Here is a 13,919-nt window from a genome sequence, read left to right as displayed (position 1 = left end):
TCTGCCGGCGCTGGATGCCACAACTATTGCCACCGTCGCTAGCCACTTGCATCGAGTGGTCAGTGCTGCCAGCCTAGGCTTGTCCTTAGACAGAAACTCAAGTTCAGACATAAATTTTATTTGGGAATTGTTTAGATTGCTTACCACATGTGTCACGTGATGTAGACACAAAAAATTCTTAATAATAAAGAGATGTGTCAAGTGTCTGGCTGATCATATAGACCGAATAGCACCCACATGGGCCGGACTGGTTCGGCCCAACAAAAAGCTTTTCTTTTTATGGAATTTTTTTATACAACATTTTTAAGTTATGATTTTATTTTTCTTATATAAATTTTAAAATAAAAATATTAATATATATTCAAGTTAAAAATAAAATGTTCATTTATACAAAACAGAATTCATATATGTGAAAATAATTTAGGTATTTAAGTACTAAGAAGTATTGATGATTAAAAAATGTTCTTATGTTAGGCATGTATTTAAAAAATATTCATGCACCAAAAAAAGAAATATTCATGCAATTTAAAACATGTTGATGTGTTATGGAAGGAGATCATTTATTTTAGGAGGAAAATGTTTGATTTACTAGAAAAAAGAAAAACAGGGAAAGTGAAGGCACAAAAAGGATAAAAAGGTCGGTGAAAGTTAAACGCGTATAGATTGGTGGAAAATTGGCAGAAATACTTTGAGAAATCCGAGGGAAAACCCCCCAAAAATGGACCGACCCAAGTCACAAGGGGCGCGTGCGTGCATTCATAGGAATGAGTGTATATGCGTATGTATGAACGTCTACGGTTGCACTGTTAAAAAAAATGCGCTTGAATTTTGGACTAGGAATGAGCGGCTAGATCACCTTCTTTCTCCTCCAACCCTTTTCTACCCAAATCCACTATCCACCTTATTCTTTCCTTGTGGTATACCCGTCCCTAACCGCCTGCCTCCTCCTCCTTGGCCGGCGGGCGTTGCTGCACATCTACCTCTCCCCACCGTCGTGCTAGCCACCGCCCCAACTATCCTTCTAAGCTCCCCGATTTGCGAAAAGTCCGGTGATCCCCACACCTCCCTGGCCCGAGCATGTTAACCTGCTTCCTCGCATCCTTTGGGTACGCCGCCGCTCGCACCCGCCTGCAGCATTTCCAAAAGTAAAGGAACACTTTTTTATGTTCTTGAGATTAAAGCTAGAGCTTTTTTTAGGGGGGTTAAAACCAGAGCAGTTTTTTTTTAGCAACAAAACCAGAGCAGCCATGGGCCAGAGTGGGCTCGTTGAGAAAGATGGCCCATGTAATAATATGAACAGTCTCTAATTATAAAAGTCAACCTTCCTCTTCCTCATCCCCTCTGCCGTCTCTCCATCTCCCTGCTGCTATAGGTCTCCTCGCGTGTCGCCTCCCGCTGCTGCCGCTCTCGATCACCTGCTTCAGCGGTTCCGCCGGATCTGATGATGGAGGCGGTGGAAGACACCAATCTGGAGGCCGCGATCGGCTGGCTCGCAGATACCATCCTCGCGAATCTCCCAGCCGGCGGCAAGCTGAATTCATGGATCCGCCAAGCTGACCTCGGCAACGACGTCGATAAGCTCAGGTCCGAGGTGGAGGCGGTGGACATGGTGGTTTCTGCTGTGCAGGGGAGAGCGGCCGGGAACAAGCCGTTGACCCGATCTCTGGCAGCCGTCAAGGAGCTGCTCTACGACGCCGACGATGTGGTCGACGAGCTGGACTGCTACAGGCTCCAGCAGGAGCTCCAACCAGGTAATTTTGGTAACGAATTTGTTCATATCCAAGTAGCTCTGAATTTCTTGCTAATTGGTTTTCCCCCTGGAGCACGACTAAGCTAAATATATCTGGTCCACTTCTTCTTGTGCTTTAGAGACGCTGCTCGAAATGGATGGACATGAAACGCAGCAAGTTGAAAGATCTAGTGAAACTGCAGTTGGTGTACAGAGTAGCGGTAATAGCAGGTTACGGTCCAAGGAATGGATTCACTTTGACATCACAGAGTTTGAACAAAACGGAGGGCCTGCCAGAGCAAGATGTAAACTCTGCCAAACAGAGCTTATGTGTGAAACCAAAAAAGGGACATCAGTTTTGCGCAATCATCTCAAGAGCAAAGCTTGTAGCAACAAACGCCGAGCAAGTGACCCTTCTTCAAGGTACCTAAATAATTTTAGTGCCTTTTACCAACATATTTTTGAGTCTCTTCTTTTGTACATCTGCTGTAAGATTGTATTAAGGTTCTCATTGCCAATCCACTATTTATTTCTTTATTGCAGCACTGTCGATGCTACCACAATTTCTACGCATGTTGCAGCAGGTAATTCATCTGGCAGAAAAAGGATGAGAACCGGTGAGGTGTCCACACACATACCCACAACTAACCCAAAATTTTCCGAAACGATACAAGACATCACTTGTCAGCTGCAAGGCAAACGAGAGGCTATCACAAGGCTTCTCAAGATACTTGGGTCAGACTCTGGTGCAAGTTCAAATCACCATCAAAGTACAATCTCAGATCCACGCCGAAGAACATCAAGTCTTGTTCAAGGAAAAGTGTATGGGAGAGCTGCAGAGAAGAGATCCATCAAAGCGTTGGTAAAAGAACACAAATCAACTGCCGGTGTTACTGTTCTGCCTATTGTAGGCATCGGAGGAGTTGGGAAGACAGCTCTTGCTCAGCTTGTATACAATGATCCAACTGTGGGAAGTCAATTTGATCACAAGATATGGATTTGGGTGTCTAACAACTTTGATGAAATGAGACTCACAAGAGATATATTAGGTTACGTCTCCCAAGAAACACATGATGGCCTATGTTTTCCCAAGCTTCAGGAGGTCTTGAAGGGTCATGTTAAATCAAAGAAAGTTCTACTTGTTTTAGATGATGTCTGGGAAGACATGGATAAATGCAGATGGAACAAATTGCTGGCTCCTTTCAAGTCTGATGGTGCAAATGGCAATATGATAATTGTGACAACTAGAAAACCTTCCGTTGCAAATAGGAGAGGAACAATTAGATCAATTAAGTTAGAGGGTTTGAAAAATGGTGATTTCTGGCTAATGTTCAAAGCATGTGCATTTGGTGATGAGAACTATGAAGAGCAAATTAGTCTAAGCGAGATTGGGCGGCAGATAGCAAAAAGATTACAGGGAAACCCATTAGCAGCAGAAACTGTAGGGACACTGTTAAAAGATCATCTTACCGTAGATCACTGGAGTAACATTCTGAAGACCGAAGATTGGAAATCCTTGCAACACACTGGCGGCATCATGTCTGCTTTGAAGCTTTCCTATGATGAGCTGCCCTACCATCTACAGCAGTGCTTCTCATATTGTTCTATATGATCATTCTTGCGCGTGCTTCACGATCTCAGAGTCCTTCCGCTTCACCAATGGACTCCACTGCTGCATGAGGATAGAGCATTTGTATATGATGTTAGCTGGGTGCGACGGGAGAGTGCCCTCAATGGTAACTTTATTGTGAGTGAGCCATAAGGACCATAACAACGCCCCTATACTAGTCCACAACACATGCTTGCTCTGTCCGACCGAATCAAGTAGCCCTACAAGTTTAGAAGAGGACCGCGGGACCCAGTGGACGCCAGCCGCCTCGCGCACAGCGCTCCAGGTGAACCTTGCAAGTGGGCATAGAAAGAAAACATGGTTTGCGTTCTCGGGGTTCCCACATACCGCGTACGGACCCATCACCGGACCGTTTCGTTTAGCTATGTTGATAGACGTAGGGGGCCGATCTTGGAACATTTGCCAAGGAAAAACTTTGATCTTCAGCGGAACGCGGGCTTGCCAGAGTCCTTTAGCCTCCCTCTGTGTTGTCCCTTGGCACAATTTGTGATATAAAGACTTGACGAAAAACTTTCCGGAGGCGTTTACATGCCATGACACCCTGTCAGGCTCATTGGACAAGGCAACGTAGTTCACCAGATCTAGCAAAGCGCCCAGACTCACTGTCTCCTGGGTGTTTAGGTTACGGCAGAAGGAAATTGCTGGGGGGAGGGGGGAGAGAAGCCAAGGCATTTGCCACCCGTAAATTTGGATGCACCGCAATTGCATACAGGTCTGGAATCCCTCCCAGAGAGGCCGAGGGCCCACCCAGAAGTCGAGCCAGAAAAGGATGGAATGGCCGTTTCCAACAGCGAATTTGGCCCCTTGGTCGAAGGCTGGTCTGATTGCCTGCAAATTATTCCAGAAAGGGGAGCCCCTCGTGTCCCCTTCGAAAAAAAATCTTGTTTGGAAAGTATTTCGCCCTAAGGATGTCAGCCCATAAGCCAGCCGCCCCTTGCGACAGCTTCTAGATCCACTTGCACATCAGCGCGATGTTTTGGAGTGTGGTGTTTGTGATTCCTAGTCCTCCAAAGGACTTGGGCCAACACACCGCAGTGACCATATGGTACTTGCGTTTGAGGCCCGTTCCTTCCCAAAAGAAACGGGCTCTCGGCATGTCCATTTTAGCATGGACCCCTTCCGCCAACAGGAAAAGACCCATGGCGAACATGGGAAGCAAGGAGAGGCTAGAGTTGGTCAGGACAAGTCTTGCCGCGGAGGACATGAACTTGCCGCGCCAGGGGCTCATTTTTCTCCCCACTTTGCCAGATAGGGGTGCCCAATCATTGATTGTCAATCGCCGAGGCGCTAGGGGCAGGCCTAGGTACGTGAAGGGGAATTTTCCCACTTTACAGTTGAGGAGGTCTGCGATGCGACGTCCCTCCTCACTATCTACCCCCATAGATAGCACTTCACACTTGTGAAAGTTGATTTTGAGCCCCGACATCAATTCAAAACTCAGTAGTAATGCCTTAACCGTCACGATACTATGAGTATCTGATTGGAACAGTAGCAGGGTGTCGTCTGCGTACTGCAAGTGAGATATCCCCCTTGGAATAAGATGGCCGACCACTCCCTTGATGTGGCCAGCCGAGGTGGCTTTCCGCAACATAGCCGCGAGGGCATCCACCACAAAGTTGAACAAGATCGGAGACATCGGGTCACCCTGACGCAGTCCCCGTATGTTCCGGAAGAAGTTTCCAACTTCCCCGTTAACCCAGATAGCAGTCTGGCCCCCCGAGACCAGCTGCATTTCACTCGGTGGACCCACATGGCCGAGAAACCACGGCTCAGAAGAACCTGCCACAAAAAGTTCCAATTAACTCGATCGTACGCCTTTTGGAAGTCTAATTTTAGAAGGATGGCCGGTTCCCTAGTGTGTCTGAGTTCGTGGATGATCTCTTGCAGGACAAGAGTTCCCTCAAGGATGTTGCGACCGCGGATAAAAGCAGTTTGGGTGCGGCTAATAGTACGGTGCGCTATCGGGACTAGGCGGGAGTTGGTCGCTTTGGAACAAATCTTAAACGGGACATTAATTAACACGATAGGCCTAAATTGTCGAATATTATCAGCTCCTACCACCTTGGGAATAAGCGATAGGACGCCAAAATTGAGCCGAGTGATATCTACCGTTCCGCATGAAGCCATTGCACACCTCAAATATAGGTCCCCGAAGGAGCGACCAGAAGTGTTTAAACATGGCCACTGGCCATCCATCTGGGCCGGGCGCGGTGTCGGTTTTCATGCTCCCCGGAGCAGCATCAATCTCCTCGGGCAAAAAGGCAAGCCCCAGCTCCTCATTTTCCTGTTCGGTAACGAGCTGGGATGGCTCCCACAGGTCAGGCACAACCTTGCCCGCTGCTCCTCACTCGTACCCATCAGTTGGATATAGAAGTCGTAGACATGACGCACTATATCCGCCTAGGCTAGCAGTAACCCCTGTTTGGATTGCAGCCGGAGAATCGCACATCTCCGTCGTCTCCCGTTAGCGTAGGCATGGAAGTATTTCGTGTCGGCATCGCCTTTAAGTACCCACTTAAGGCCACCACGACGCCGCCAGTACTCCTCTTCCGTGTGGAGCAAGGACTGAACCTGATCCTCCAGCGCGTAACGTTGGGCCCATTCTTGTTCAAAAAAGGTTGCTCGTTAGCTTGTTCATCAAGATTCGCTATCTCTGCGAGGATACTCTCCCTGAGCACCTTTTCCTGACGACCCAAATTGGCCCCCCAACCCTTGAGGCAAGCCCGCAGGCGGCCCCCAACCGCGTTCCAAAATTCCATGGGTCCCCGTTGGATACCCACCTGGCTAACGCAATGGATCCACTTCGCCCTGAAGATGGAGTCAAACTCGGGAATTTCGAACCAAGCCGTCTCGAAGAAGAACTGTTGGCTTCGACGAATCCTGTCCTTCCCTGAGGTGAGGATAAGCGGGACGTGGTCTGACCCGATCCTGGTCTCTGCTACGAGCGAGCACAATGGGTACAAAATTTCCCAGTCGGGCGAGATAAACACCCTGTCCAACACGGAGCACACCGGGGCCAACTGCTTGTTGGTCCAAGTGTACCGTGCCTCAGACCTAGCCACCTCCCGAAGAGCCATAGTGGCAATGACGTTATTAAACATGGCCACCCTTGGCCAGTTAATATTGCTGTTGTTTTTGTCTGTTCCCGAGCGGATCAGATTAAAATCCCACCAACTAATAGAGGGATTAGCGACGCGCCCACCGTGAGCACCTTGGTTTGCCATTCGCCCAAGAATTCGGCCGATCTCGAGTGATCTGCCGGTCCGTAGACCTGGATCACCACCAGCTCCCTCTGAGACTGACGGTGGCGAATGTGCCCAGCCAGAAAAAAGGTGCCCGCATCCCAGGCTAGCACCTCGTAAACGGCTTGGTCAAAACCTAACAACATGCCCCCCGAGTGCTCAGTCGCTGCTAGGTGGTTCCAAGTGAACCTCTCCAGGGGGTCGATGGCGAGCAGCTCATGATGCCGGAAATCTAATTTAATCGTCTCCTGGAAGCCAACGATGTCTATTCCCTCCTTCTGCATATATTCCTTCAGCTGGGATCGGCGACCCACATGGCCGAAATCACGAATGTTCCAAAAGATCGCGCGCATCTAAATGATGCGATTGTGAAGGCGAATGCCCCTAGAGGACACTGCCTTGGTCACGCGCCTCACCTTGGCTCTGCCAGGCGAGGGAGGGGAGGCAACCCCTGTTGCCAACTCCACCTCTTCGGACCGGACCGCGAGTGCCTGAGAGGCCCCTGCCTCCTGCACCAGCTGGTCAGCGCGCGCCGCAGCGCAGCCTGCGCCTGTTCTTTCGTGAAAACTTAATGTATTTAAATGTTAATAATCATCATCAGCGCCATACCGGCCCATGTCCCACATTTGTCCTTCCCATTGATGTGAACTACACGTGATGCCTACATTTCTTGTTTTATGGACCCTTCTGTGCCGATGGTGGGTCCATGAACTGTGTGAACTACAAAATACAGTCCAGATACTGATGGGAATATGATCTCAATGCGAGCGAGCGGCTGTGATAATGGAGCTACCTGTCGCTCGGGCCTTAAAGAGTGGTTTCATTGTTACATAGCCAACATGTGTACTCGCCACCCAAACTGGGGCATGCTAGCTATTAAATAAACTAGGAAAAGTGGTTTGGATGCGCCTAATTCATTTATAGTAAAAGAAACTAATTGTATTTTCCATAATTGCAGGTATTTAAGAATAGGACTACTGATTTGGCTGAGCAATATCCTGCGTTGGTTGAACCAGCAAAACTAATCCTAAAGAAGTGCAATGGACTTCCCCTTGCGATAGTCACCATCGGTGGCTTCTTGGCTGATCAACCAACAAAAACTGCTGTAGAGTGGAGGAAACTGAATGAGCATATCAGTGTTGAGCTGGAGATGAATCCAAAATTGGAGGCCATAAAAACAGTCCTTATGAAAAGTTATGATGGCCTACCCTATTACCTCAAACCTTGTTTCCTGTACATGTCCATCTTTCCTGAAGACCGCAATGTTAGCCAGAGACGTTTGGCTTACCGATGGATTGCTGAAGGTTATGCACGAGACAAGGCCACAACAGATAGATACTTCATGGAACTCATAGAGAGAAGCATGATATTACCAACTCAGCAATCAGTTTGCAGCATACAAGGATTCGACTCGTGCCAGCTACACGATCTGATTCGTGATATCAGCATTGCAGAGTCTTTGGAGGAAAATCTTCTTTTCAGGTTGGAGGAAGGCTGCAGCTTGAACACCCACGGTGCAGTGCGTCACCTTGCCATAAGCAGCAACTGGGAGGGAGATGAGCATGAGTTGGAGAGCACTGTGGAGCTGTCCCGCATACGGTCATTGACGGTGTTTGGCAAGTGTAGGCCATTTTACATTTCTGACAAGATGAGGTTTCTTCGGGTGCTGGACCTGGAAGGAACAGATGGGTTAACGAATCATCACCTTGAGCACATTGGGGAGTTCCTTCATCTGAGATACCTCTCTCTACGAGGGTGTGATCACATCTATTACCTCCCAGATTCTGTGGGTAATCTGAGACAACTTGAGACACTAGACATCAAAGGGACGGGTATAGGTATGTTGCCCAGAACCACCATCAAGCTTAGTAAGCTATGTTATCTCTATGCTGGCAGCGGTTTAGGGGATAACGAGGGAAATTGTTTTTCAAAGTGTAAACGCATTTGTGAAATGCAAAGTCGTTTATGTGTAGCATGCTGCTCACTGGATTTTTCAAAAATGAGTGGTTTTGGCAGGTGTGAGGCTTGCCATCTTGCTTGCTGCATAATGAACCCTAATATCATTAGGGGTATAGCTGATTCTGGTGTTAAGGTGCCAAGAGGGACCAGGAAACTGAAGGCCCTGCGTACACTGCGGTATGTTCATCTTGCCTGGGGAAATGTCATTGTAAAAGAGATAAAAGGTCTCACTAGCCTGCAGAAGCTAGGAGTGGTCGGTATCAACAAGAAAAATGGTCCAGGTTTCTGTTCGGCCATTTCCAGCCTTAGCCATCTTGAATCATTGTCAGTGCGGACAGGGCATATCCTAAATTTTGGAAAAGGAGGGGATAGCCTAAATGGCTGTTTAGATGACATGTCCACAGCTCCGGAAAACCTGCAGAGCCTCAAGCTATCCGGCAGCCTGGAAAAATTGCCGGAATGGATCAAGGGGCTCCAAAATCTAGTGAAGCTCAAGTTAGAACTCAGCAGGCTATCAGGGAACCTTGAAACCATGCAAGTCCTTGGGAACCTACCAAACCTATCCATTCTGGGTTTGTGGGATAGCTATTTCAATATCGATGTACTCCAGTTTCAGACTGGCCTTTTCAGAAGGCTCACGGTCCTTGATCTTTTTTACACAAGGATGAAAATTAGATTAGTGGAGTTTGAGGAAGAATCGATGCCCAGTCTTGAGATGCTGACCCTTAGCCTTGGAGATACTGAAGCTGCCTTCTCTGGGCTAGAACTTCTCCAAAGCATCAAGGAAGTACGGCTTAGTTTTCATTATATCAGGTTTACACCCAAATCATCAAAAACGGGGGGGATCGAAAGATTGGACAAAGGAGAGTATGAATGGATGAAGGAAAAAGATAGGAGAAACAAACCCAAGCAAGATAAAGTCAGGGAGGAGTTGCAGATGCAGCTTGATAGGAATAATAATAAGAATCGGCCAGTCTTGAAGGTGCAATGAGCTCAGAAACCTGGGGCTATTTCTGTGCTAAATATCCTGACTAAGTGTCTGCCATGCCATGCTGTTGGAGTATATATCTTTTATCTACTCTCTTGTTTTATCTCTTGCATTCCTTGTTATATTGTGTTAATGGATTGAAATAAAGCCGACGCGAGTCAAGGGCACTGTTGTTCTGCGGCTGTTAGTGTTAGAGTTGGCTTTTCTTTAGCTGCTTTGGGTATCTCTTTGATTTTCTGAAGAATGACTAGCCACGGCAATGTATGATGCTCTGTATCTGTATTATGTTCCGGCGATGTGTGTGCACCATTGCCGAGCTGCTTAATAAGGGTATGATGATATCTTTGGCGATTGTAAACTGTTTGGATTAGATGGAAAAAATACTACTAGGTTGTATCATATGCTACGCTTGTAACCCTTTTATTTATTTTGCCCTTGGTGGTCAGGATGCCATTTCTGCTTTGGGGCTCTGCTTCGATTTGGCGAAGAATGAGCCGGCACTGCAGTGCAAGATGCTCTGTATCTGTAATTCTGTATGTTCGGGCCGGAGATGTGTATATACCATTGTTGGGTGGGCTGTTGTGATAAGGCGGCAGTAATATCTTTGGTAGTTGTAAACTGTTTGGATTAGATGCAGAGAACTCGTCAGTGTTTTGCATCGATCATATTCCTTTTCTTCTGACCTCCTTGGTGATCATCGTGTCAGTCTCTCGGCTCTGTCTTTCACCTGTCAGCAGAAATGCAGAATGAATCGATGTAACCACATATGATCTAGGAGTGTAGTGCTCAAGCGAAGAGACTGTAGTTAACCGGCCTACTAATAGTTACTGGTTCCTTCGTTACGCTCATTTCTTTCACTCGTTTGCTTTTATTCCTTTGTTTTCTTACTGTTATTTAAAATTTCTAAACAGAAACTCGTTTACTTTATCTTTTTAAAAAGGTTCACTGTGCATTTATAAGATGCACACTCCGCAATGCTAGTTGGAACTCCTAGCAAATATACAGGAACGGCACGCCGCTCGGGTTGCAACCGGCTTGCCTCCGGACACTCTAGAGCAGGACGAGCGTGAAGCACCGGAGCATGAGGACGACGACGAGGAGGAGGATGCGAAACAGGGGGCACCAGACATGGAGATGAAGGACTCGTAGATGGAGGACGAGGAAGGCGAGGCGGATCCGGCACCTCCTGCTGTCGGACTCAACACCTTAAGCACATTAGGGAGCTTCTTCATCTCAAATACCTCTCCCTAAGAGGATGTTGCAATATCTATAACCTCCCAGATTCGGTAGGTAACCTAAGACAACTCGAGACACTAGACATCAAACAGACAAGTATAACAATGCTGCCCAAAAACATCATCAAGCTAAGTAAGCTATGTTATCTCCATGCTGGTAGCAATTACACAGGGAGGAAGATAAAGATTGTCTTACAAAGTGTCTAGAAATTTTGGAGTTGCAATGGGAGTTATGTCCATTTTGTTGCTTATGTGAGCAGTTAGACATGGATGACTTCAGCAGGCATGATATTTGCACTATTGGCTGCTGCATAATGTTCCCTAATATCATTACGGGTCTAGATGAGTATGGTGTTAAGGTGCCAAGAGGGACCAGGAAACTGAAAGCCCTGCATACACTGCGGTATGTGCACCTAGCCTGGGGAAATACCATTATCAAAGAGATAAAAGGCCTCACCAGCCTGCGGAAGCTAGGAGTGGTCGGAATCAACAAGATAAATGGTCCGGAGTTCTGTTCAGCCATTTCCAATCTCAGACTCCTTGAATCCTTGTCAGTGCAGTCAGGTAAGAGCTTAACTGGTTGTTTGGATGGCATATCCACAGCTCCAAAAAATCTCCAGAGCGTCAAGCTGTCCGGAAGCCTGGAAGAATCGAAAATATATTTTAGAGCACCTGCACCCCGGCCCGCTTATCTGATACGTCCATATACCTAGGGATATGTGTCAGCCGTTTCCGTAAGATTGCCAAATCAGGTTATATCGATTGTTTACCTTCGACCGTGACACGCCAAGGCGGCCCATGACTCTGATCCAGGGGTCATCGTAGGCAGACTGGCAGAGCATGGAGACAAATCTGAGCGGGACGTAAGGACAGATACTATCGGACACTGCCGCAGGCGGCCCGTGACTCTGGTCCATCTGCATCCCTCCTTCCCCAAGAGCGTACTAGCTAGGCGGCGTGGGAGGCGGATTCATTTGAGATTGAACATGGAGAGAACCCCAATCTGAGCGGAGGCGGGAGTTTCTGGGACAAGAGGAGGCGCCGAACCAGCGGCAGGTCCCGGATGTCTCTGTTTTACAGGTCAAACTAGGCACGAAGTTGTAAATTTGTGTATGGCTGAAAGACCGCCCTGAGTAATGAAATCTCCCTATTTTTCGCAAATAAAACAGATCAAACTAGGCACGGGGTTGCAACAGCAATATCTGTCTGATGTTCATAACTTCATATTTCGCCGTCATCATGCAGGTAAAATGACATGCATGCATAATCTCATCTTTCGTTTTGTTCTTCTGGAAGCAGCCGTCGAAGATCATCGTGGCCAGGAACCGGTCCCTGCCCCCACCGTCGCCGTCGGCACGCCACTCGCTGTCGAGGTCAAGGTACGCGCCCTCGAGCTCCTCGGCGACTTCCTCCACGGCGGCAACGAATTCGTCGAGCGGCCGGTCTGCGCGCCGGAGCAGCTGCCGCAGCGCCCGGTGCTTGTGCTCCTCCATGGGGCGAAGGCCGCGGTTGCCCTGGTGGAAGGGGCCCAGCGACACCACCTGCGGCTGGTACGCCTTGCTTTGGTGTTGGTCACGCAGGGCGGCTCTTGGTAGATGCAATGGCGCTCCCACCGCGACAACCGCGGCCTGTCGGCTTCCTTGAGTTTTTCTCCACGTCATCTTGGTTCTGTCGCCGGCTGCCACCATTTAGATTGATTGATTTATGTAAGATATATGGTTGCTGTAGCTAGGATAGTACTCCAGATAGTACTGATTTTTCTTTGAGCAACAGTCAGATAGTATGATCTGTGCATGTGCATGCATGTGGAGTGGAGTTGTGGATGCGAATGCCGATGGAGGGGAGGGCTATGTACTCCCTCCATTTCTTTTTAGTTCGCATATAAGATTTGGTCAAAGTCAAACTTTATAAAGTTTGACAAACTTTGAAGAAAAAATATCAACATTTACAATAATAAAGCTATATGGTATGAAAGTTAATTTCATGATGCATCTAACAATGTTGATTTCATATTGTGAATCTTAATATTATTTTCTATAAATTTAGTCAAAGTTGACAAAGTTTGACTTTGATCAAATCTTATATGCGGACTAAAAAAACGGAGGGAGTACGTAGAGAGATACTTTACCTGCAAAAGTTGCATTGTATGCCACATTGCGCGTGCTGGACAGGTGCGTATGTCCAAAAGAGGTTCTCATGTCATCTGCATGCACGCATGCTGATCCTATTCCTTGTCTCCTCGTTTCACTCCATGGTAACACGCATACAGTGTAGTAGTGCCAACACAAGATGGCAAAACGGTTTAGGAGCCGAAGATGGATATATATACAGTGTGGTAGTTTTGCTGAATGTCAGGTGTCTGCGTCAGATGAAAAGAAAGGATTGCATGCATCGATAATTCATTGATCGTGTGCATGATGCATATATATAGGTACATGATGGAGAGAGGAGATACAACGGTACAAATATACAAATATACAAAGGGAAGAGAGGAGATACGACGGTATAAATACAAAGATCTAGTCCTATACATGTACAGAAGATAACGTACGTTCAACACCCTCCCCCCTCCCCTACGGTCGAAGCGTCGCCGAAGGCGCAGACACTGGACGGAAACTCCTCAAAGACAAAAGTCGGTAGCCCTTTTGTCATAACATCGGCGAACTGTTGAGCGGTAGGCACATGAAGAACCCGAAAATGCCCAAGTGCGGCCTGTTCTCGAATGAAGTGAATGTCAAACTCAATGTGCTTCGTTCGGTGATGATGAACAAAATTAGCGGAGAGGTAGACGGCAGAGACGTTATCACAGTAGACGATCGTGGCCTTGTGAATCTCACAAAGCAGCTCATGAAGTAACTGGCGGAGCCAAGAGCACGCCGCAACAACATTAGCCACGACGTGATCCTCCTCCTGCTCGACCTCATCCATGTAGGCAAACATCTTTGCCTCCTCTGCGGCCTCTTACGCCTCCATCTTCTGCCGGCGACGGGGTCTTGCCTCTGCAGCCGACTCCGACGGGAGGGAATCGAGGATGGTCTGCTACTCCGCCTGCAGATCCCCGTCGCCAGCGTCCCCCACATCCTCCTCCTCGGGCTCACCCCCCCCCCCCTTCCTGAAAGTACTCCTCCACCACCTC

The 13,919-nt window shown here is 47.8% G+C and overlaps 2 protein-coding genes and 1 pseudogene across 2 annotated transcripts; all 3 read left to right on the top strand.

Moving 5' to 3' along the window:
* The first annotated feature begins 1,362 nt into the window (after positions 1-1,362).
* LOC119325351 (putative disease resistance RPP13-like protein 1) lies at positions 1,363-3,854 on the top strand. The gene is made up of 3 exons (XM_037599103.1): positions 1,363-1,751; positions 1,870-2,152; positions 2,273-3,854. The coding sequence occupies exons 1-3, from the start codon at positions 1,442-1,444 to the stop codon at positions 3,339-3,341; spliced, it is 1,662 nt and encodes a 553-aa protein (XP_037455000.1). The 5' UTR covers positions 1,363-1,441; the 3' UTR covers positions 3,342-3,854.
* Positions 3,855-5,834: 1,980 nt separating this feature from the next.
* LOC119321616 (disease resistance protein Pik-2-like) lies at positions 5,835-9,571 on the top strand. The gene is made up of 3 exons (XM_037595218.1): positions 5,835-5,945; positions 7,560-8,469; positions 8,575-9,571. The coding sequence occupies exons 1-3, from the start codon at positions 5,835-5,837 to the stop codon at positions 9,549-9,551; spliced, it is 1,998 nt and encodes a 665-aa protein (XP_037451115.1). The 3' UTR covers positions 9,552-9,571.
* A 1,126-nt stretch (positions 9,572-10,697) lies between these two features.
* The window catches only part of LOC119321615, a 15,244-nt pseudogene continuing 12,022 nt past the window's right edge, over positions 10,698-13,919 (top strand).

The sequence above is a fragment of the Triticum dicoccoides genome, chromosome 6B (assembly GCF_002162155.2).
Source record: "Triticum dicoccoides isolate Atlit2015 ecotype Zavitan chromosome 6B, WEW_v2.0, whole genome shotgun sequence".
NCBI classification, from domain to species: Eukaryota; Viridiplantae; Streptophyta; class Magnoliopsida; order Poales; family Poaceae; genus Triticum; species Triticum dicoccoides.
This window is presented reverse-complemented; position numbering and strand designations above follow the sequence as displayed.